The sequence below is a fragment of the Podarcis cretensis genome (assembly GCF_951804945.1).
Source record: "Podarcis cretensis genome assembly, chromosome: 2".
In the NCBI taxonomy this organism is placed as follows: Eukaryota; Metazoa; Chordata; class Lepidosauria; order Squamata; family Lacertidae; genus Podarcis; species Podarcis cretensis.
In genome coordinates, this window is record NC_137171.1 from 124,693,819 (window position 1) to 124,718,787 (window position 24,969).

At 45.8% G+C, this 24,969-nt stretch overlaps 1 protein-coding gene across 2 annotated transcripts; it reads right to left on the bottom strand.

Moving 5' to 3' along the window:
- Nucleotides 1–401: 401 nt before the first annotated feature.
- Nucleotides 402–22,235, bottom strand: LOC307207413 (uncharacterized protein). 2 transcript variants are annotated; one of them, XM_079961203.1, is made up of 6 exons: nt 22,094–22,235; nt 12,251–12,710; nt 9,606–9,726; nt 8,291–8,361; nt 5,996–6,122; nt 402–4,037 (listed from the first exon to the last, which is right to left on the bottom strand). In XM_079961203.1, the coding sequence occupies exons 1-6, from the start codon at nt 22,168–22,170 to the stop codon at nt 2,587–2,589; spliced, it is 2,307 nt and encodes a 768-aa protein (XP_079817329.1). In that variant the 5' UTR covers nt 22,171–22,235; the 3' UTR covers nt 402–2,586. The 2 variants fall into 2 exon arrangements, with proteins under 2 accessions (XP_079817329.1, XP_079817330.1); XM_079961204.1 differs by lacking the exon at nt 22,094–22,235 and adding an exon at nt 16,242–16,615.
- Between the last annotated feature and the right edge of the window lie 2,734 nt (nt 22,236–24,969).

Below are 24,969 nucleotides of genomic sequence, written 5' to 3' on the forward strand. Positions count from 1 at the left end.
AATTATGTTTCTATGGTTATTCCTGTGTGTAATTTGGTATTCGTGTTTTTCCTTTTTTCTCGGTACAAGTTGGGCATGTTTAGCCTGGAAAAGAGGAGACAGAGAGGAGACAGGATAGTCATCTTCAAATATCTCCAGGGCTGTCACATGGAAGAGGGAACATGCTTCTTATCTCCTGCTCTGGAGGGTAGGACTCGAACCCATGGCTTCAAGGAGATTCCAACGAAACATCAGGAAGAGCTTTCGTGACAGTAAGAGCTGTTCAACAGTGAAATGGACTCCCTTGGGAGGTTGTGGAGGCTGGATGGCCATCTGTTATGGATGCTTGAGCTGAGATTCCTGCATTGGACCTGGGGGCTTAAGTGAGAAACAAAGCAGTTCCTGCAAGTCTGAAGTCTGCTCAATTTGTTTATTTGACTGCTTCCCTACCCTTCACCACAAGTTCCTAGGGCAAGATACAACAATATAAACGTACAAAATTATATAAAAAAAACCAAGCAAAACTTCATACAATTATAAAAAAAGTAAAGCAATAGAGCAGTTCTAAGCAGAAGCAGAGCTGCATAGATTAAACAAAACTGAAAAGGGAGGGGATCCCAACAAACATACTTTTAACTCATCAGACGCAACCGTGAAGGAGGAATTCCACAATTTAGGGCAAACTTGGGTCCCCCAGACTTTGCACTACAACTACCACTATTTACGGGACCGCCTCTCCTGGTATGCCCCGCAGAGGAGCTTAAGGTCCATGAATAACTACAGTTCAGAGGTCCCGGGCCCTAAGGAAGTCAGATTATCCTCCACCAGGGCCTTTTCGGTGATGGCTCCGACCTGGCGGAATGCTCTGTCCCATGAGACCAGGGCCCTGCAGGATTTAACCTCCTTCTGCGGGCCTGTAAGACGGAGCTATTCCGCCTGGCTTTCAACTTGAACTTAGCCTGATCTTTTATTCCCCTTCCTTCCCTCCCCCTCCCCTTTTTATGAAGATTACCCGCTCTGGGATCCCACAGCTAATTCTCCCCTGGTCTCCTCGCTGGCCCAAATAGGACTAATTTAGCCAGCTAGTGATCATCTAATGTTTATTGGATGGATTTCCTCCTTAAATTGATTTTTGAATTCTGAATTTATTGTTATTCACATTTTATACTGTATTTTATGCTGTTTTTTGTTGCATCATTTTTAAATTTTTGTTGCATCATGTTTTAAATTTGCTGTTAGCCGCCCTGAGCCCAGTTTTCTGAACTGGGAAGGGCGGGGTATAAATAAAAAATTTATTTATTTATTTATTTATTTATTTATTTATTTATTTATTTATCCCTGAAAACAGGTCCTGAAGTCCAACACCACCTGGTGAGAAAGGTTGCTATAGGGGCTACCCCAGAAAACTCTCCTCTGAGCCTTCTCCATAACTAAAGTCTTCAAACTGAGCTATTTCTTAACATGGCCATTGCATTGATGACGCTTCAAGTCCCTTACAACTCTTCAGTTCTATGACTCTTATGAACCAGTCGCCCACCGTAGGCCAGCGCTACTCTAAAATAGCAAGGCTTCTTTTGCCAACCGCTCAGGTGGGATGGATTCTGCTTGCATCTGAGCAGCAAGCGGGGTCTGCCGAGTGGCACGTCTGCACTTGCTGTTTCCAGATGTGAATATTTACAGTTATTTATTTAAGGCGGAGGTGGGGGACATTTTTCCAGCCCAAGAGCCACATTTCCCTCTGGGCAAACTTTCAGAGGTGAGAGACCAGTGATGGAGGAAGAAGAAGAGGAGGAGTTTGGATCTGATATCCCACTTTATCACTACCCTAAAGAGTCTCAAAGCGGCTAACAATCTCCTTTCCCTTCCTCCCCCACAACAAACACTCTGTGAGGTGAGTGGGGCTGAGAGACATCAAAGAAGTGTGACTAGCCCAAGGTCACCCAGCAGCTGCATGTGGAGGAGTGGAGACGCGAACCCGGTTCCCCAGATTACGAGTCTACCGCTCTTAACCACTACACCACACTGACCATGTGGCCAGAGGTTAAAGTGGGAAGATCAGGAAACTAACATTTTACCTTTTGTACAGTAGGCTGGTTTCTGCACAAGCCCCGCTACATCAAATATAAAATCAAACTAATAACAAAATAATAATAATAAACATTAAAACCGTATAAAATGAATCTCCATAACCTCCTTCCTACAAAAATAAAGAGCCTGGAGCTCAGCGCCTGAAACTTCTACCTTCTCAGAAAAGAAATGCCACAATGTCATGAAGTTATCAGATTAAAATGGCACAGGACAGTATAGGAACCATCTTTGCAAATGCAGATGTCCAGCAGGATCTTTCTCCATGGTAGAGGGGACTCAGGTGATCACTTGGAAGAATTAGAAAAGTTTATTCTGCCCAGGTGGCCAGAGGAGCCTTTAATCAGAGGACGTCATGGAAGATGTTGGTTCCTGTAGATACTTGCTCACCATAGTCATCCTCTCATTAGCATTGCTGGGGAGCCAACATACAATCTGTCGTATTGTGAGCATTTATACGGTTTCTCTGTATTTCCTCTCAAAAATCGCAAATTTGATTAGACAGATAAGCTCTCGAGTCATTCAGATTCCATATCCGATGTACGGATCCTCTACTTTGAAGGCCTCTTCCGTAACTGAAATTCTTTCCAAATTACAGGCATCGGCAGAATTGACAGCAACCACCCCTTTATGAATTCTTTCGTGTACGTTCAGGTTGGACCTCTGGCTGCAGCTTTTCCCGCACACCGAGCACGTATATGGTTTCTCCCCCGTGTGGATTCTTTGGTGTACATTAAGGCTCGAGCTCTGGCTGAATCGCTTTCCACATTCTGAACATTTATATGGTTTCTCTCCTGTGTGGGTTCTTTGATGGCTTGTAAGGTGTAGTTTCCGGATGAAAGTCTTCCCGCACTCTGAACATATATATGGCCTCACCCCCGTGTGGATTTTCTGATGTTCGGTAAGGCTAGAGTTGTGACTGAAACTCTTCCCACACTCCGAGCATGTGTACGGCTTCTCTCCGGTGTGCACACTTTGATGACGTATGCAGCTGATGTGGTTACGGAAGCTCCTTCCACATTCGGAGCACTTATATGGCTTCATCCCCATGTGGACCTTCTGATGCGAAGTAAATGAGGTCCTCCAGCTGAAGCTCTTCCCACACTCCAAACACTCATACGGCTTCTCCCCTGTATGGATTCTCTGATGTAACTTAAGGTTCATGCTGTGGTTGAAGTTCTTTCCACACTCTGAGCATTTGTACGGCTTCTCGCCTGTATGGATGGTGAGGAGGTGCCGTGTGAGGCTTTTGCAGTGAGTGAAGCACTTTCCACACTCGGAGCATTTATGTGGCTTCTCCCCTGTGTGGATTATCTGATGTGAGCTAAGGTGTACCCGCTGCCTGAAGCTCTTTCCGCACTCCAAACATTTGTAAGTCTTTTCCTCGGTGTGGATTCTCTGATGCGACCGAAGGTGCGCGCTGCTAACAAAACTCTTCCCACACTTTGAGCAGTCATATGGTCTATCCCCCGTATGGAGTTTCTGATGTGAAGTAAGATACGCCCTCAGGCGGAAGCTCTTTCCACACTCGGAGCAGGTATACGGTTTCACCCCAGTGTGGATCGTCAAGTGCCGTGTAAAACTCGTGCTGTGCTGGAAACTCTGTCCACAGTCCCAGCACTGATATGGCTTCTCTGCTATGTGGACTGTTAGATGTTCACGAACATGTGCACTACAGCTGAAGCTCTTCTCACAGACCGGGCATTTATACGCTTTCTCCTCCATGTGGATTCTCATGTGAGTATTAAGGCTTGATTCACAACTAAAGCTTTCCTCGCACACACTGCACTGAATACTTTTCTTCTCTTGGTCTTCGGCTGGGATTTCACACAAGTCGCTACACTGAGAAGCAAAGGAGTTGTCCTCTTCTGGTTCAATTTCCCTTCTCTGAGCTTTCCCGTCTATACACCCAACTCCTTCCAAGGACGTGCTGTGTGCTTCGCCCTCAGTCTCACTTTCCCATTCAGCACCTGCTGTAACAAAAAGAGGAAAGTAGACATAAAGCAGAGTTGCTAATGATAATAATAATAATATTTGTACCCTGCCCACCTGACTAGGTTGCCCCAGCCACTTTGAGCGGCTTCCAACATATATAGAAACAAAACAAAACATTGGACAGCCTCAGTCCAGTATTATCTAAAGAAGTGTCTCCACCCCCATCGTTCTACCTGGACACTGAGGTCCAGTGTCGAGGGTCTTCTGGTGGTTCCCTCACTGCAAGAAGCCAAGTTACAGGGAACCAGGCAGAGGGCCTTCTCGGTAGTGGCACCCGCCCTGTGGAACGCCCTCCCTTCAGATGTCAAAGAGAACAACAACTACCAGACTTTTAGAAAACATCTGAAAGCAGCCCTCTTTAGGGAAGCTTTTAATGTTTGATGCATTACTGTATTTTAATATTTTGTTGGAAGCCGCACAGAGTGGCTGGGCAGGCTATAAATAATAAATTTATTATTATTATTATTATTATTATTATTATTATTATTATTATTATTACACATTGAAAAGCTTCCCTAAACAGAGCTGCCTTCAGATGTCTTCTAAAGGTTATATCATCTCTTTGACATCTGATGAGTTACTCATCTCTTTGACATGTGATGGAAGGGCGTTCCACAGGGCCACTACCGAGAAGGCCCTCTGCCTGGTTCCCTGTACCTGGTTCCTTCCCTGAAGGAACAAGATAGTCTAGATACATTTCAGTCTGGTTTCAGGCCCAGTGTTGGCTCCGACACAGCCTTGGTTGCCTGAGGAAGAACCTTTCTTGGGACTAAAAGAGGGCTTGAACCCTGTTGGCTTTCCTTGACCCACCAATGACTTTTGAAACCATTGACCGTGGTGTTCTTCTGGAATGGCTCAAGAGGGTGCCAGATGGAGGTCCTGTTTCATAATGGCTTCACTCCTACCTGCAGGGTTGCTACCAGGAAATAGCACTAGAGACTGTTGCTTTGCTCCATGGTTGGGGGCTGCAGGGTCCCACAATGACTCTTTCTGTCTCCTGTGCTGTTTAACACCTTTATGAAACTGTTGGGAGTGGTCATCCAGCATTTTGGAGCATGATGACGGTACACAGCTCAATCTTTCAATTCCTTTGGAATTGGGAGAGGCTGTGAAGATGTTGGACAGGTATCTGTGTGGGAAGAATTTACTTCTCAACCACTTGGTTCATCTCCCAGGCAAGGGGAAACAACTGAAACAAAACATGAAGCCAAGGAATAAAAGCGAGTCCAGTATCCAGTTAGGGACCCAAGTAGTAATACTAATAATAATAATAATAATAATAATAAATTATTTATACCCTGCCCATCTGGCTGGGCTTCCCCAGCCACTTTGGGTGGCTTCCAACAAAATATTAAAATACAGTAATGCATCAAACATTAAAAGCTTCCCTAAAGAGGGCTGCCTTAGGATGTCTTCTAAAAGTCTGGTAGTTGTTGTTCTCTTTGACCTCTGGTGGGAGGGCATTCCACAGGGCGGGCGCCACTACCGAGAAGGCCCTCTGCCTGGTTCCCTGTAACTTGGCTTCTTGCAGTGAGGGAACCGCCAGAAGGCCCTCGGCGCTGGATCTCAGTGTCTGGGCAGAACGATGGGGGTGGAGACGCTCCTTCAGGTATACAGGACTGAGGCCGTTTAGGGCTTTCAAGGTCAGCACCAACACTTTGAATCGTGCTCGGAATTGTGCTGGAGGTTTGCAGAACCTCCAGTTAAGCCAAAATCTGCTCTGAGCAGAATTCGAATGCATGTTACATAGGTGCACAAAGAGCCATAAAACATCAAAACATTCAACATTCTCGAGACTTAAAAAGGTACGTCTGCAGGCACCTCTGACTTCCTCAGAGGGAACCCCAGAAATGAAGAGGATATCATTCAATAAAATGACCTCAATCAAAATTTCAACCTCCAGCATCCGCCACACAAGGCAGAGAGGGATCCTTACCGACAGACTCCAGGTTCCCCCAGTTCTCCTCCATGACTTCCCCATGCAAAGCTCTCTGGGCCGGATCCAGCAGATCCCACTCCTCCTCTGTGAAGTAGACACCCACCTCGTCAAAGCTCATCGGAGCCTAGAATAAGGAAGAGAAGACAGCTTGTCCGTCTAGGTAATCCAAAATGGAGGACCCAACAAGAAAGAGAAGGCAACATGTCTGACGGTTCTCTTGGAGCATGAAAAGCATTCAATTAATAATAATAATAATAAATAAATATATTTTATTTATATCCCGCCCTCCCCAGCCGAACCCAAGCTCAGAGCGGCTAACAACAGTAAAACGATAAAACATTCTAAAATCATTTCATTATAAAATTAATTCCAATCAAATGGCAACCATTGGGCTAGAAGTTCTGTGAAGATTGCCAAAGGAGGGAGTCAGGCTGCGCCCTGACCAAAGGCCTGGCGGAACAGCTCTGTCTTGCAGCCCCTGCGGAAAGATGTCAAGTCCCGCAGGGCCCTAGTCTCTTGTGACAGAGCCTTCCACCAGATCGGAGCTACAGCCAAAAAAGCTCTGGCTCTAGTTGAGGCCCGCCTAACCTCTCTGTGGCCTGGGACCTTCAAGATGTTTTTGTTTGAAGACCGAAAATTCCTCTGCAGGACATACCAGGAGAGGCGGTCCTGTAGGTACGAAGGTCTAGGCTGTATAGGGCTTTGAAGGTTAAAACCAGCACCTTAAACCTGATCCTATACTCCACCGGGAGCCAGTGCAGCTGGTATAGCACCGGGTGCATGTGATCTCGCCGTGGCATTCTGCCCCCGCTGGAGTTTCTGGGTCAGTCTCAAGGGCAGCCCCACGTAGAGCGAGTTACAATAATCCAGTCTGGAGATGACCGTCGCGTGGATCACAGTGGTTAGGTCGGGGCGAGAGAGGTAAGGAGCCAACTGCTTAGCTTGGCAGAGATGAAAAAATGCCGCCTTTGTTGTAGCTGCAATCTGCGCCTCCATGGAAAGGGAGGTGTCGAAGATTACACCCAAACTCTTAACAGACGGCGCTGGCACTAATTGCGCCCCCGCAAGAGATGGGAGTTGCCCCTCCAATCCCATATCGTCCCGACCCAGCCAAAGGACCTCTGTCTTTGAAGGATTTAACTTCAACCGGCTCCCACGTAACCATCCAGCCACAGCTTCCAAACATCTGATCAGTGAGTCTGGGGCCGAGTCAGGATGGCCGTCCATCAACAGATAGAGTTGGGTCTCATCAAAGCCCACCTAGCTAACAATATTGGTTAGAACAGTGGCCAAACAGATGCCCAATATAAAAAGCAGAGACGAAAGGAGGACCCGAGAGCAACAGGAGCAGCAACACTCTTTCCTCCCGGTAATTGGGATTATTCAGAGGCATCTGAATTGCTCGGACCATGAAGGCAGAGCAAAGGTATTGTGGCTGGAGGCCAAGGAAAGCCTTCTCTCTCCATGAGTTTGTCTAATCCCCTTTTGAAGTTGGCAGCCATCGGCAGAAATGACTGGCAGAATCCGAGACCAGGGAGAAGAGTCGGTGGAGGAAGACTGGAAGAAATTTAAAGACTATCTACAGAAACATTGTAAAATTAATGAATGCTAGAAGGTTGTTGGAATGAAGTTATGTGGTTTTAGCAGAAATGTTTTAAAGGTTTAGGAAAAAACAGACTGTTAATTGGTGAAAGGAGGGAAAGTAAAGTTACATTATATTAAGATAAATTACAGGACAAAAATTGGAAAAGATGGAAAGGATTTGCTGAAATAGTTAACCGAACTAGAATACAAAAAAGGGAGGTGTGAGGAGGTCAATGAAACAAGCAAATGAAAGACAAGTTATGGGAAAATTCGATGTATATATATTTTTTTAATGGATTTTATTTTTCTGATTTTTCTTTTCACTTTTTCTTTTTCTTTCTTTTTTCTTTCTTTATTGTGATGTGTTGTTTTGTTTTTGTTTAATATGGTGTTTTTACTTCTTCCTTTTGTAACCTTTAAAACTTTAATAAATATTTTTTTTTTTTTTAATGAAGTTGGCAGCCATCACGGCAACTCGTTGGAGCGAATCCCATAACTCAGGCATAGGCAAACTTGGCCCTCCAGCTGTTTTGGGACTACAACTCCCATCATCCCTAACTAACAGGACCAGTGGTCAGGGATGATGGGAACTGTAGTCCCAAAACATCTGGAGGGCTAAGTTTGCCTATGCCTGCTGTAACTATATGCTGTGTGGCTAAGCACTTTCTTTCGCCACTTTGGGAATTCCCAGCATTGAGCTTTTATTACCTTATTCGACTGGGCAGCAGCTCCTTCCCCTCCACCAACCGCGGGAGAAATTGCCAGGGTTGGGCCACTTCCTGGGAGGGAGAAAAGGAGACGTGGAGATGCTTAATCTTGTTATCTTCTTGCCAATTAATTGTTATTGAATTTCACATTTAAAAAAACTAATTCCACAAGGCAGGCGCCACTACCGAGAAGGCCCTCTGCCTGGTTCCCTGTAACTTGGCTTCTCACAGTGAGGGAACCGCCAGAAGGCCCTTGGCGCTGGATCTCTGTGTTCAGGCAGAATGATGGGGGTGGAGACGCTCCTTCAGGTATACTGGACTGAGGCCGTTTAGGGCTTTAAAGGTCAGCACCAACACTTTGAATTGTGCTCGGAAACATCTCTCAATTATTGTTGAGAGTGGGATAAAACTTTTTCTATATCCACTTAATGCTGTGTATGATTCCATAAACTTCTGTTGCATCACCTCTCACTCGCCTTTCCTGTAAATGCTGCAACCTTTCCTCCCAGGGGACTTGATCCACCCCCTTGATTTACCTCGTGGGGATAAAATGGGGAGAATCATCTACACCAGTGTTTCCCAACCTTGGGCCTCCAGCTGTTTTTGGACTACAATTCCCATCATCCCTTGCCACTGGTCTTGCTAGTCAGGGATGGTGGGAGTTGTAGTTCAAAAACAGCTGGAGGCCCAAGGTTGGGAAACACTGATCTACACCACCTCAAGCTCCTTGGGCGAAAGGTGAGATAGAAATGCGATAATCAATAAGCAGTATGTCAGGCGTGAAGAGTCCTCCCCTCCCTTCAGCAACTTCACAGGCAATAATTAACGAGCAGTTTATATTTTATGGTCTTTTTTATTCAGTCATCTGGTTGCAAGCAAAAATCCACATCCCTCCACAAGGAGAGCAGTTGGCTACTCTAAATCCTCTCCCTTCTGTCCCCAGAAACATCCTCCTCTCTGCATCCTTTGTTCTCTAATACAGACGGAACCTCCTCGTTCTTGGGGAGGGAGGGTCCCCCACACTCTCTAATGGCGTCTCTTCTGGCTGCTCCCTCCCCTTTGTTTCTCTTGCCATTATCTCGTAACTAGGCAACTCCTGTCTAAGCTGTTCAGTGTCTGTGTCTCTCTCTGCTCCTGAAACCACTAGAAACAGGAGGAGCAAATTTCCCCCTCCTCCTCCTCTTCAAGGGGATCTGATCTGCCTGGGAATGCATACCCTAATCCTCTGATTCAGACCATTCCCTGACACAGTAGAATGAAAGCAACCGAGGCGGAAGAGGAGGCCAAGTTGAGCTGGGCCCCGCCATGGTCCTTACCCAGCAAGGTGGCACCTCCACTGCCCTCCTGCACAATCCACCTGTAAGGTGGCCTCAGTGTTGTGGCCGAAGGGGCTGCCTCTGCCAAGTTGGTAGCTGGGTCTGCCACCATTTCTTCCACCTGAAACGGAATCATAAGAATCCCAGACGAGGGACAGAGAGAGGGATTAAGAAATGGTTTATGTGAAGGCCATCATTGTCTGGCCTGTGAATTAACCCACAGTACTAAGACAGCCTCTCCTCTCATTTGTAAACAATAGTATACCGCCCTATGCCCACAGGTCTCAGGGCGGTTCACAACATAATAACACAAAATACATAATAAAAACAAGAAAAACCCAATAATCTCCCCAACACATTTTTTAACGGGCATTGGATGTCAATCAGCCAAAGACCTCGTTAAAGAGGAATGTTTTTGCCTGGTGCCCAAAAGCGCATCAGGATATATTGGTGATACAGGTGAAACTCAAAAATTTATAATATCGTGGAAAAGTTCATTTGTTTCTTTTCTTTTTTTTCAAAATAATATTTATTAAAGTTTCAAAAAAGTTACAAAAGTAAGCAAAAAAAAAAGAGGAAAAGAAGCACAAAATACAAAAAAATAAAAACAATTAAAAACATATCAACCTTTCCATGTCTTGACTTTCATTTACTTGTTTCCCAGACTTCCCCACACCTCCCTTTTTTGTATTCTAGTTCAATTAGTTATTTCAGCAAATCCTTTCCATTTTTGCTTTTATCTTAATAATTTATCTTAATATATTATAACTTTACATTCTCACCTATTAACAATCCACTTTTAAATACTCCTTTACAGCTTTACTGCTAAAACCACATAATTTCATTCCAACATCCTTCTAACATTCCTTAATTTTGCAGTGTTTCTGTAACTAGTCTTTAAATTTCTTCCAATCTTCTTCTACCGACTCTTCTCCCAGGTCTCGGATTCTGCCAGTCATTTCCTATTTGTTTCAGTAATTCAGTTTACAGCTGATGAAAACCCCAAATTAACAATCTCAGAAATTTAGGATATTAAATGAAATCAGCAAAACAAGGATTGCAAAGAGTGCAACATTAGACCTCTGAGATGTAGAGGCACGCCTATGTATTCAGAACTTGGTTTGGGCCCCTTATGCATCAATTACTGCCTCTGAACAAGACTGAGAGACCATTTAAAGGCTCAGGAACTCATTGCAGGTGTTATGGATTGAATAGCTACTGCACCCTTTCACAATATTCTAATCTTCTGAGATTGTTAATTTGGGGTTTTCATCAGCTGTACGCCATAATCATCACAATTATAAGAAATAAAGGCTTGACATACCTCGCTTTGCATGTCATGAGTCTATCTCACATATTAGTTTCACCTTTTAAGTTGAATTACTGAAATAAATGACCTTTTCCACGATATTCTAGTTTTTCGAGTTTCACCTGTATATCACCAGCTAAACACCATGATGTAACACGGATATATCACAATGTCTGAAATAAGGGTGGAGCTATGTAGAGACGTCAGCTGGCTTCAATTTTCCCCCACGTCGTGGTTTTTGCATAGCACACACACATATTGTGAACATCGTGATGTATTGCCAGGTCAAAAAACCAGTTTTGGGTGATACAGTGGTGCCTCGCAAGACGAAAAGAATCCGTTCCGCGATTCTCTTCGTCTAGCAGTTTTTTCGTCTTGCGAAGCAAGCCCATTGACGGCTTAGCGGATTAGCACTATTAGCGGCTTAGCGGCTTTTAGCGGCTTAGCGGATCAGCTGATAAGCGGCTTAGCGGCTTAGAAAAAGGGGGGGAGGGAAAAGGAAAAAAAGTCGGAAAAACTCGCAAGACATTTCGTCTTGCGAAGCAAGCCCATAGGGAAATTCGTTTTGTGAAGCGCCTCCAAAACGGAAAACCCTTTCGTCTAGCAGGTTTTCCGTCTTGCGAGGCGTTCGTCTTGCGGGGCACCACTGTATATCGCTGTATCGCCCATGTTGAGTATTTAGCAGATTAATTGCACTGCGGAAAGCGTGCTGGGGAGACTGCACGTTCAGGAAACAATGAAGAAACGCAAAAATATATTTTGCTTGGCTTTAATTACAAATACAAAAACTCCTCTTACATTAAATATTTAAGTATGGCCCATTCACCAGGGTACTGAGAGAGGTACACACTGCTCTTTATATACTATACCCAATTGCTGGCACAGCTTAATTCACACAACTTAACAGCACCTGCTATACTGCTTCACAGCCAGTGGCGTAGCGTGGGGGGTGCAGGGGGGGCCGGCCGCACCGGGCGCAACATCTGGGGGGGCGCGCTCGCACTTGCAGCTCTCTGCCCCTACCTGGCTCACTCAGGGTTAGGGGGCGCAAATTACTTGCCTTGCCCCGGGTGCTGACAACCCACGCTACGCCACTGTTCACAGCTGTAAAACTAGGTCATGATGTTTACTCTGTCCTTTAAAGAGATACACATCCTGTGAAAGAATAATGAACCTTTACATTAAGAAACCATTATATGAAGAGCTGGAAACGACTGTCTGCCTAAAACCACTGCCTGCCAGAGTCGACAATACTAGGCTAGACACATCAGTGAACTGACCAGCCTAAGGCATTCCTGTGTTTCCTTTGTACTACTAGGATGAAACACACTCTTACCTGTTTCCACTTCTTCCCCTCCGCCTGGCTCAGGAGGAAGCCTTCGGCCAGGGCCACCGCCTGGGAGCTGGTCTCCGCTCCGCACTCCCTGACCCAGTTCTCCATCTCCCAGGGGAGGACAGCCAGGAACTGCTCCAGGATCACCAGGTCCAGCATCTGGGCCTTGGTGAGCCTTTCCGGCTTCAGCCACCGACGGCAGAGACTGTTGAGTTGGCTGCAAACCTCTCGGGGTCCCCCGGCCTCTTGGTAGCCAAACTCCCTAAAGCGCTGACACTCAGCGCCTGAGCTGGTGTTCTCATTGCCCGGAATCTTCTGCATGGTTCTTTCCCAGAATCCTCCACGGTTCCTGATCTTGTGGCCGCTTTGTGTTTCAGGACGTCCCTTTAATCTGTGCTCTGCATCTGGTTCCAAAAAGGCCAAAGGCAAATAGCTGGGATGTGCACTATTGAAAGCAAAGAAGCTGTAAAAGGTGGGAGTGGGATTAGAGAGAGGTAAAGAAGTGGTTCCCAAACCTTTTCGGGTTCCCACCCTCCCGGTTCCAATTACGAAGTCTCAACCTCACCATCCAGCGCTGAGGGCCTTCTTTCTGGTGGTACCCTCACTGTGAAAAGCAAAGCTACAGGGAACCAGGCACAGGGCCTTCTCAGTGGTGGCAGCCGCCCTGTGGAACGCCCTCCCATCAGATGTCAAAGAGACAAACAACTACAGTCATACTTTGGGTTACAGCCACTTCCAGTTGCGTTTTTTTGGGTTACGGACCACCTAAACCCGGAAGTACTGGAACGGGTTACTTCCGAGTTTCAGCGGTTGCACATGCGCAGAAGCGCTAAATCGCGCTTTGCGCATGCTCAGAAGTGCCAGATCTGAACTCGCGCGTGCGCAGACACGGGTTGCGAATGTGCATCCCGCACGGATCACGTTCGCAACCCAAGCGTCCACTGTACCTGACATTTAGAAGACATCTGAATGCATGTAGGGAAGTTTTTAATGTGTGACATTTTATTTTATTTCTAAACTTTGTTGGAAGCCACCCAGAGTGCCTGGGTAAACCCAGCCAGATGGGCGGTGTACAAATAATAAATTACTATTATTATTATCATCTGTCATGGATGCATTATCTGAGATTTCTGCCTTGCAGGGGGCTGAACTAGATTTTTAAAATAATCTTTTGTATTGTTTTTCAGTGATATAAACATACAACATAAAACAGTACAAAATCCAATATCAAGAATCATAGAATCATAGAGCTGGAAGAGACCACAAGGGCCATCGAGTCCAACCCCCTGCCAAGCAGGAAACACCATCCAACAACCTTAGACTAAGTTTTAGCACATATGAAAAACTTAAACAAATCCTTATTTCCTGATGAATAGCCTTTGGAATATAATGTAACTTATATCCAATGATTTGAATATATTCAATGATTTGAATATATTCTTTTTTAAAATCAGATCTTTAAATTTTGAATTGGATTTTTAAAATAAAATGCTTCTGGAGGAAAAATAATTCTAAAGACAGTCAACTATCTTTAGAATGATTTTTCCTGCAAAAGCATTTTATTTTAAAAATACAATTTAAAATTTAAAAATCTGATATATTTTTTATTAAAAAAAACACTGATTTTTTTATCCACCCTGAAATAAAGCATTAAAATTATGAATAGAAAATTAAAATAAAGTAGAGTCAGTAAGCATTTTTCACATGCTCAGTTGATGTGCGACCGGGATCGTTTTGTACCCAGAAGAGGGCAGAATGGGGATGGAAGAGGGTGGGCTTCGGTGTGCTCTGCTGATGTGCACAGGAGCCAAGAATGTAACCCCCCCCCCCAATAGGGGCCTGCCTGTATTTAGAAGATATTCAGAAAATTAAAATCAACAGTAGAGATAAAGCACATGTAACTTCTATGTGTTTGAGTAGGGCTTGCTTAAACGAAAAATGTTTTAATCAGGCACTGGAAAGCCTGGGTGTCACCACACTAAAACAGCAGCTCCACAGTGACCTGCAGAAAGTAAGGTTTCCCCCCAGGGGATGGCTCAAAGCTGGGGGGGGGGGGCTCTTTTCCCACCAGGAAAAAGTTCAGAATGAATAATATGTGGGCACAGTGCCAGTCCAACAGATTGGAGTGGTCAAGCAGGCACATAAAGGGGGTATGGCGATCCTGTAAGTCAACTGGTCCCAAGCTGTTAAGGGAAGAGAACGCATGTGTTTCAAAAGGTGTTTCCCCCCTGAATATTTTGTTGTATTTATTCATTTTTTTATCTATAAAAGGTAAAGGTACCCCTGACCGTTAGGTCCAGTCACAGACGACTCTGAGGTTACGGTGCTCTTCTCGCTTTATTGGCCGAGGGAGCCGGCGTACAGCTTCCAGGTCATGTGGCCAGCATGACTAAGCTGCTTCTGGCAAAACAAGAGCAGCGCACGGAAACGCCGTTTACCTTCCTGCCAGAGCGGTACCTATTTATCTACTTGCACTCTGATGTGTTTTCGAACTGCTAGGTTGGCAGGAGCAGGGACCGAGCAACGGGAACTCACCCCGTCATTGAAGGGATTTGAACCATCGACCTTCTGATCGGCAAGTCCTAGGCTCTGTGGTTTAGCCCACAGCACTACCCACACCCCCTTTTTTATTTATAAAAATATTTATATGCCCTCCATGTCGTAAAATAAAAGATCAAAGAGGTTTAGAGCAACGAAACAGAAAACCGTGCGATAAAAATAAAAAAAACAGGCATCAATTAACTATGGGTTCTTAACTGCATGAACTGTGAGATTTCTGATGGCAATTCCCGAAGGTTCTCAGTTTCAGAGTTTTGAAACTTGCCTAATAAGGAGTTATCGAACAGAAAGACAGAAAAAGTGAGATGCGCGCGCACACACACACACACATACATTTCGGCATCGCAGGGGGTTGGACTGGGTGATTCTCAGCGTCCCCTCCAACTCTATGGTCCTGCGAAATTAATATCCATTCATAATAACAAATGTTTATATGTACACCGCCCTCCCTGGCCAGAGCCAGGCTCAGGGCGGCTAACATCATAAAACTAACACAGTGTACAAAGAACACAAGAACATAAAAACAGGCAATCAGTTAATTAAAATACATCTTAAAATTAGTTCAGAGCAAATTAAAATCTGGACAGATGGCAGTCCAGGTGTAAAATTGAGAGTTGTTAATATTCTCCAGGGTCTTATAAAGCGGGCTAGGAGGCCACTTTAAAGCCTGTTCTTATACAGAAAGAGAAGAATCAGATTGAACCCCGACCAAAGGCCAGGCGGAACAGCTCCCTCTTGCAGGCCCTGCGGAAAGATATCAAATCCCGCAGGGCCCTGGTCTCTTGTGGGAGAGCGTTCCACCAGATCGGGGCCACAGCCGAAAAGGCCCTGGCTCTGGTCCAGGCCAGTCTAATCTCCCTGGGGCCCGGGATCTTCATATATCGCTTTAATGTGAAAATAGGCTTCCAAGCGGTTTGTGAAACCTATTACACAGACATTTAAAGATGCAAGCTTATCCATGAGTAAAATACACAATAAGATTCCTGCATTTCAGGGGGTTGGACTAGATGACCGCCAGGGGTCCCGTCCTTCCAACTCTACGATTCTGATCTAATGACCTCTTTCCTCTTGGTGCCTGCAGCCCGGCACAAAAATCCCTTAGGAGTCCACTGATGCCGAACCCCCCATTTTATTCATTCATTGCATTTAGATCCCATCCCCCCCCTTTGAACACAGGGTACCCCCAAAACTGCATCATGCCATGGGGGTGGGGGGGGGAGAGACACAGCCTGGGAAAAACCCTTTCTCCCCACCTTAGGGCCTGGGTGCGAATCCTGTCTTGCAAATAGCCCCCACCGGAAAAACTCAACCCCACCCCCACCAAAAAGAGCAAAGGAACCCCCCCCCCCTGCGCGTGCAATGGACCTGAATCCCCAAATGTCCTTGCATCTCTTTCTTTCTTTCTATCCATCCATCCATCCATCCATCCACTTACCTGCGCGGAGGATGGGAAGCAGGGACCAGCCGCGGAAACCTGCGCGCGGAAAAAGAGGACCTTCGGCCAATGGGGAAAAGGCGCCCCTGTGCCCGCGTCAGCAGTTGCTAGGCAGGGCGGGGGTTTCGCGCGGAAAAGGAAGGAGGTTTTTTTTGCAGGAAATGGGAGGGGAGAGCCACGTGTCAGTCTTTCTTGCAGCCCGTGGGCTGGTGGGAGTTGTAGTCTCGATGCATCTGGCGGGGGGGGGGGAGGGATGCCAGGCTGGCAAAGCGTCCTGCGTTCAGGAGCTGCGCCTTGGAGACGAATGAAACCCCATTTAAGGCTTGGAGGTTCTGCAAAATACATAATTTCTCCGCCCCCTCCCCTGCCACAATTGCATCCTTGCAGGGACCCCTCCTCCGTGGGATCCTCCCTCTTAGAGCACAAAGGGGTCAGTGCTTCCCCCGCCCCCGCATGAACTGGGATGCGGTGGGGGCAGCTGGAATGGGAAGAAGGGGTGGGTGGTTAAAAAACAACAGCCAGTCATTTATTGCATTAATATTAAACCCCCCGGCAGATGCAGCTGATGGACTATATGCAACTGGCCGAGATGACTGGTAGAATTCGAGACCTGGGAGAAGAGAGGGTTGAAGAAGACTGGAAGAAATTCAAGATTTATTTACAAAAGTATTGTAATTTGGTTGAAGGCTAAGAAGGATGCTAGATCATAAATAACTGCCTACCATTGAATTAGATTTGAATTTGACGATAAGTGAGATTGAGGAAATTATAAAACTTTTGGAGAATTATTAGATTAAATTAATTGAACGAGATTTAAGAATGTAAATAAGATTATAAATTGCCGGAAAAAGTTCACAATGATGTAAGTGGGAGTGGGAGACGTGAGGGAGTCCAAAGAAGTTTTGAAAAATGTGTTATGATACATGTTACATTGTTTATCATTTTTGCATTTTGTATTTAAAAAATCTCAATAAATATTTATAATATATATATATATATTAAACCCCCCCTCCCCCGCTCTAATGAGCTCCAGGTGGCATGCCTAATTCTCTCTCCTGCCCATCCATTGCAGCCTCACAACAACCCTGGGAGGTAGGCTAGGCTGAGAGATCATTCCTGTTCCCCAAGCTCACCCAGTGAGCTTTCTGTTTTTTTTTGTTTTTTTTTATAATAATTTTTATTAATTTTTCAAACAAATAATAAAAACAATATAGAACAGTACAACTTCAAGCTCATCAGTTCATACCCTTCTTTCTTTGACTTCCCCATACCTTCCCATCCCTGCATCCTTGTTTAATAATTCTTTAGCAACCCTTAGGTCCATTATCTTAATTCCCTTTCATAAAAATTTCTTAAGTTTTTTTTTTGTTTACTGCTGCAATTCTTTACTTCTTACCCCCTGACATCTTAACATTCCTCAATTTTACAATTATTTTTAAGATATATTTTGAATTTCTTCCAGTCCTCTTCCACTGTCTCTTTCCCCTGGTCCCGGATTCTGCCCGTCATCTCGGCCAGTCCCATAAAGTCAATCACCTTTGTTTGCCATTCTTCCAGAGTAGGTAGTTCTTGCGTCTTCCAATACTTTGCCAGTAAAATTCTTGCTGCTGTAGTGGCATACATAAAGAAAGTCCTATCCTTCCTTAACACCACTTGGCCCACCATGCCCAAGAGGAAAGCCTCTGGTTTCTTAGGAAAAGTCCACTTAAGGACCTTCTTAATTTCATTATAGATCATTTCCCAGAAAGCTTTAACCTTTGGGCAGGTCCACCAAAGGTGGTAGAAAGTGCCCAGTGAGCTTTCTGGCCAAGTGGGGATTTGAACCCTTGTCTCTCCCAGGTCCTAATACAGTGGTTCTCAAACTCCCCCCCCCCCCCGGGCCACACTTTTCAGAATAAAAACTTGCTTGCGCCACACCGAATTTGTTTTTATTGATAAGAAACGCGTCTGAAAACAACAAAGAAACGACTTCTAGAACGTGAAAATCTATCCATATTCTGCAAATAAAAAAAAAACCCATTTTGATACTATACTATGGTTACCATTTTTTTCAATGAATCCCGGGACACTTTTTTTTTTTTTTTTTTTTAAAGCTGAGTAGCAACAGGGAGTCAGTAGCGGGGATGGTGAGGCAAAAGACCCTGGGCCCAAAGCACACATGCATTTTGTATAAAGGTGCAAAGCCCTCCTTTCGCACCCTGTAAACATAAATGCACAGAGTTTTTAAAAAACTGGGCAACGGCACGCCACCCGCCCACGACTCCCGAGCCTCCCCCAATCAGTCAAAACAAAGGGGGGAAGGGGGCAGGAGATTGCACGAGACACATCATATGCGCACAAGACACATCATATGGGGACTTCCGGCGAGGAAAAAATGCTGGGCACCACGGCAGCTGGCAGCTCCTGAAGCCAGCCAGAGCCAACTGCGCTACCAGGCTGGCTGCTACTGCCACATTTCCTGGGGACAGATTTGCAAATCTGGGGACATTCCGGGGACGGAATTTGTATGGGGACAGATTTGCAAATCCGGGGACTGTCCCCGGGAACTGGGCACGTCTGGTAACCCTATACAATACTACACTGCGGTGCTTAAATGTCTCTTTGATTGTCCCTGAACCTTCCTGCCACACCAGGGTGGCGTGCTACAGTCTTTTGAGGGCCACTGTCCTAGTCTGGTACTCAAACCCCTAAACCACAAATGGCTCCCTAGGGACAGGGGACAAAGAGGAATAGGTTTAGGGGGATTCAGCAAGGAAGGAGATGTGAAAAGAAGATCAGGCCAAAGGCCCATTTCGTTTGGCAACCTCGTGGGAAACATGCAAGCGAGCGCAACTCTCCCCTCCTGCAGTTTCTAGCGACTGCCACTCAGGCACGCGGCTTCAGTTTACAGTATTTTGCTCCTTGAGACTTTAGCTTCAGGAGACGGGAAGGAACTTCAGTTTACCCACAGGAGAACCACAGGAGGGGGAGGAGTTGCTCCTGTGCTCAGGTCCTCAAGTGGATGGTGTAATAATATAATATAATATAATAATAAGTTATTATTTATACCCCGCCCATCTGGCTGAGTTTCCCCAGCCACTCTGGGCGGCTCCCAATCGAGTGTTAAAAACAATACAGCATTTACTATTAAAAACTTCCCTAAACAGGGCTGCCTTCAGATGTCTTTTAAAGATAAGATAGCTGCTTATTTCCTTGACATCTGATGGGAGGGCGTTCCACAGGGTGGGTGCCACTACCGAGAAGGCCCTCTGCCTGGTTCCCTGTAACCTCACTTCTCACAATGAGGGAACCACCAGAAGGCCCTCGGCGTCAGATCTCAGTGTCCGGGCTGAACGATGGGGGTGGAGATGCTCCTTCAGGTACATGGGACCAAGGCCGTTTATAATAGATTGACCATTAGCCTGATCTAGCATGTGCTTCTTATGCTCAGGTATTCAAACAGAACAGAACAGAAAAGGACGGTGCCCATTAACCCAGAGAGAGCGATAAATATGAAGAGGCCAATGAACCGCCTAGGCCAGCATCCTTTTTCCCACAGTGTCCAACCCCTGAAAAGGACTCTTAGCCCTGGAAGAAATAAAATCCTTTCGCAGAGATTCCTGCATTGTAGCGGGTTGGGCTAGATGACCCCTGGGGTCCCTTCCAACTCTGCAATTCTATGAAAACAAACTCCCCCCACAATGTACCACTGTAGCTGATTTGAAAGAGGACTTTGCGTGTGTGTGCCATAGCTGTCAACTTTTCCCTTTTCTTGCGAGGAATCCTGTTCGGAATAAGGGAATTTCCCTTAAAAAAAGGGAAAAATTGACAGCTATGGTGTGTGCTCTCCGTTCTAATTTTTGGAGCACAAGAAAAGCACTGCTGGATCAGGCCAAGGTTCCCTCTGGTCCAGCATCTTGTTCTCACAGCTAGCTGCCCAAATTCCACAGTAATATGATCATTAAGTTCCCAGATGATACAACGGGTGGTTGGCTTAATCACGGCTGGAGAGGGGGAGGCGGCCTATAGGAAGCAAGTAGAGCAGTTTGGGGAGCAGTGCAGGGAAAACAACTTACTCCTTAACTTAAAGAAAACAAGAAAGATTACTGTGGACTTTAGGAAATGTAAATTGAATATTCAGCCACGCATTATTGGGGGGAAGTTTGTGGAACAGATCTCGGTGTTTCGAGAGCTGAGAGAGGACCTAACCTGGGGAGAAAACAGCAAAAACCTGATATAACAGCAGATGTTATATTTTCTGAGAATCCTCTGGAAAAACAATCTCTCAAAGGACATGTTGATGGCATTTTACCATTGTACTGTGGAGAGTGTATTAACTATGGTCTGTGTGTGTGGTTTGGGAGCTGCAAGGTCAGGGGGAAAACAATGCTGTCCAGGGTTGTAAAGACTGCGGAGAGAGTAATTGGGTGCTCTCTTCCCACCTTGGATCAAATCTATGCTTCCAGGTGCCATAAGAAAGTTGTAGAGATAGTGCAGGATAGTGCCCACCCCAGAAATGATCTCTTTCAGCTTCTGCCTTCTGGAAGAAGGTACAAAGACCAGGACTAGCCGCCTGAGAAACAGTTTTTATCCAGATGCGATTTGGTTTAAAACGCAGTGTAAGGTAGTCTCTGTGGGAGTATTTTGTATTTAATTATGGGTATCAGAGTTTTTAGGGGGCTAACCAGGCTGGGATAGCAGGCTTGTTGGTTTTGAATGTCTGATGTAGATTTTTTTCAATTTCGTTGTTCTGTACGACAATAAAGATGATCATAGCATATCTCAGCTGCCCCAAGGAAACGCACCAGCAGGATCATAGAATCATAGAGTTGGAAGAGACCACAAGGGCTATGGAGTCCAGCCCCCTGCCAAGCAGGAAACACCATCAGAGCACTCCTGACATATGGTTGTCAAGCCTCTGCTTAAAGACCTCCAAAGAAGGAGACTCCACCACACACCTTGGCAGCAAATTCCACTGTCAAACAGCTCTTACTGTCAGGAAGTTCTTCCTAATGTTTAGGTGGAATCTTCTTTCTTGTAGTTTGGAACCATTGCTCCGTGTCCGCTTCTCTGGAGCAGCAGAAAACAACCTTTCTCCCTCCTCTATGTGACATCCTTTTCTATATTTGAACATATAATCCGAGCGCAAGAGCGACTCTCCCTTCCCCCTGTGGTTTCCAGCATTGCTGGCTGCCTCCAGTTGTGGGGCCAGAGCAATGTGGTGGCTCGCAGCCATTTATCCTGGCTAGCAGCTTCTGACAGCCTTAACATCCATGAATTCTTCGGCTGGCTGCATAACCCTTTTTGGGTCCTTTCCAACTCTAAAATTCAACGATCCAGCTCTATGGGTTGGTCCAGTCCTCTTTCCAAGACACACGCGCAGCCAGGCCTGACTTGCAGGGTATGAAGGTAAAGGTAAAGGTACCCCTGCCCGTACGGGCCAGTCTTGACAGACTCTGGGGTTGTGCGCCCATCTCACTTAAGAGGCCAGGGGCCAGCGCTGTCCGGAGACACTTCCGGGTCACGTGGCCAGCGTGACATCGCTGCTCTGGCCAGAGCCAGAGCCGCACACGGAAACGCCGTTTACCTTCCCGCTGGTAAGCGGTCCCTATTTATCTACTTGCACCCGGAGGTGCTTTCGAACTGCTAGGTTGGCAGGCGCTGGGACCGAGCAGCGGGAGCGCACCCCGCCGCAGGGATTCGAACCGCCGACCTTTCAATCGGCAAGTCCTAGGCGCTGAGGCTTTAACCCACAGCACCACCTGCGTCCCGACTTGCAGGGTATAGCACAATGCAAAACAATGCAAGCCCCCACGTGGGAGACAGGAGCCCCCCACCCCAGCCCAAATCACCCCATTGACATTTTTGGGCACCTTGAATTCTGGCCTCCTTCCTGCAGCTCCTCCTCTCCGAGCAAAACTCTGGCGGCGGCTGGTTTTGCAAAGGGCATTCTCACGATGGAGCATAGAGATAAGCCACCTGAAAAGCAGGAACAAAAAACACACACACACAACAACAACAACACACCTCCCATATACGCACAGGGCAAACACTTCCGGTTCTCATTCCTCTAAAAGGAGCTTGGGGGAAAGAGGAGAGAAAGGTGGCTCTGCGACTTCCACTTCGCAGCTCTATGGCCTCGTTCGAAAGGGAACCTGAAGTGTCAGTTGCGGGCGTTTTAGAGGGGTGCACAATGATGAGAGTTTTAAAAGAGCTTTGCATGGACATCTTAGGGAGAAACTGGGTAGAGATGCATGGCTAGAAGCATGGGCGAAGCTAGGATTTATGGGGAAGGACACCCACCTGCCACCTTCTTCTGCCTGCCTCTGTCCATAGCTGAAAAGGGAAACGTTGACAGCTATGCTCTGCGCGGTTCTCAACCTGTGGGTCCCCAGATGTTGTTGGACTACAACTCCCATCATCACTAGCTAGCAAGGCCCACAGGTTGAGAACCGCTAGCAGATTCTGAAGGAAATGTCTCCATGACAGTTGTTTTAAATTACTTTCTTTTGACCCCAAGTGATTGGAAAAATCTGTCAAAATCTTTCTACAAATTCTACTTTTTTTTAAAAAAAATAACATTTTAAAATTGGTTTTTACACATATTTTCCACCCATATCATCCTTTTAAACATCATTTCAGAAATCTTTGGCTATCACAGCCTAAGACTTCCTTCAACCTCAACTGATGGGTTTTTTAAAAATCCTTTCTAATTTTGCATTTTGTTACTACAGTTACGGCTATAAATTCAGTGCACACAATTTAAAACACAAAACACCAGTGTATAAACACCTTGTCTGGTGTGGTCAAGGGGCAAGGGACATGGTAGACAGCTCCTCTGAGTAGAGGCTAGCCTGCCAGTATCAGAGATGGGAGTTACGTGTGCAAAGTCAGTGTAGTATGAGATAATAGTTTCTGCATCAACCTCCTCTTTGATAATCTGAGACATTTTTTGTATATTTCCCCCAATTTTATTGTTTTTCATAATGAAAGCAGGAATTTATATACTACTCAGTGCCAAAAGGGACACGGGTTACGCTGTGGGTTAAACCACAGAGACTAGGACTTGCCAATCAGGAGGTCGGCAGTTCGAATCCCGCAACGGGGTGAGCTCCCGTTGCTCAGTCCCTGCTCCTGCCAACCTAGCTGTTAAGTTGTGGGTTGACATAGCAGACGACACAGCGATTTCTCCAAGTAGCTCTTTATTTTTGTAAGCTGGAATAGAACTGCCTGCAAACAGCTCAGCCGGCCTGCTTTTATAGGCAGCCGGCTGTCAACATTGTAACAACAACAGCCCGGAGTTCCCGCCTAAAATAACTGACGTGGACCTGAGGGAAAACTATCTACAGACCTGAGTGAAAACTATATACAGTATCCCCCTGCTGGCCCAGGGTGAAACTTCACTACATAACACTAGCAGTTCAAAAGCACGTCAAAGTGCAAGTAGATAAATAGGTACTGCTCCGGCGGGAAGGTAAACGGCTGCTCTGGTTCGCCAGAAGCGGCTTAGTCATGCTGGCCACATGACCCGGAAGCTGTACGCCAGCTCCCTCATCCAATAAAGCGAGATGAGCGCCGCAACCCCAGAGTCGGTCACAACTGGACCTGATGGTCAGGGGTCCCTTTAGCTTTTACAGTGCCAAAATAAGCTTGGCACTTTGATAAAAACTAGTTATACAATTATTATTATTATTATTATTATTATTATTAATCATTTGGGCCCCCAAAGGGTGCTTGGCTAAGTGGCTGGAATCATCTCAGGCATGAGACTGCGTGGGAAGGAAGGGAAACATGTTGTCTCCATAAGGAGCTTCTTTCTTCCACATGCTTCGATTATTCCATGGTTAGATGCTTCCTCTGCCAAGGACATTGTGTGAGTTCGATTGCAGCTGCCTTCCCATCTTCTAAAATTTATGTACTGATTTACTCAGAAGAAAGGGGACACTTTTTGTTATGTACTGAAGTTCTCACGCTGGGCCAGCTGGGGCATACCGTAGATAGTTCAGGTCCACATAGGCAAACAAGGGTTCGAAAGTGATGTTCAGCGATTGGATAGTTACAGAAAGTTGTTACAGTTACGTTGTACTGGAGCTCTATATAAGCAGGCTGGCTGAACCCTTCAGTTCAGTTCTGTTCTGACCTGTGAATAAACAAGAGCTGCTTGGAGAATCGCTGTGTTGTCTGATATGTTCACCTACAGCTTAACACGTTTAACTGGACATTGGTTAGCTCAAATGAACAGGTTTTTTAGAAGTCTGCATCACCACACAATGAGGTGCTATAACCATGCTCTGGAACCAACCAGTAAAACCTCTCTGCTTGATCAAATAAGTCAAGAGAGATGGGGTTCAAGAGGAAATGTGGTTAGGCTGATCTTACTTCTTCTTTACTCCCCCCCCCCCCTTTTAAACCTTTTTCTTCACAGATTCTCTGCACTTCCCCATTTCAGGGTCTCCTAACAGGGGATTAAGCTCTCGATCATACAAGATGCAGAGACAATAAATACAACCCAGGTGGTTAAGAAAGCCCAACGGAGACCTCATCTCCTCAGAGTATTGCGGAAGAACAATGTCAATCAACATCTGATGATCTCCTTCTACTGGTCCACAACAGAAAGTGCTCTTTCATACTGCATCACGGTGTGGTACGCTAGTTTGACATCAACTGATAGGAAGTGCCTACAGAGGGTGGTGAACACAGCACAAGATAGTATGGGCTGTCCTGTGAATCCGCTGGATGAAATAGCGGA

What these genes read in the sequence shown, in the direction of transcription:
- LOC307207413 (XM_079961203.1), bottom strand. Translation starts at nt 22,170, where the DNA reads ATGCCCTTTGCAAAACCAGCCGCCGCCAGAGTTTTGCTCGGAGAGGAG. An exon ending in CTGCTGCCCAGTCGAATAAG is followed by an intron (nt 6,123 to 8,290) that starts GTAATAAAAGCT and finishes TCCTTATTCTAG; the next exon opens with GCTCCGATGAGCTTTGACGA. An exon ending in GGGGAACCTGGAGTCTGTCG is followed by an intron (nt 4,038 to 5,995) that starts GTAAGGATCCCT and finishes TTTTTGTTACAG; the next exon opens with CAGGTGCTGAATGGGAAAGT.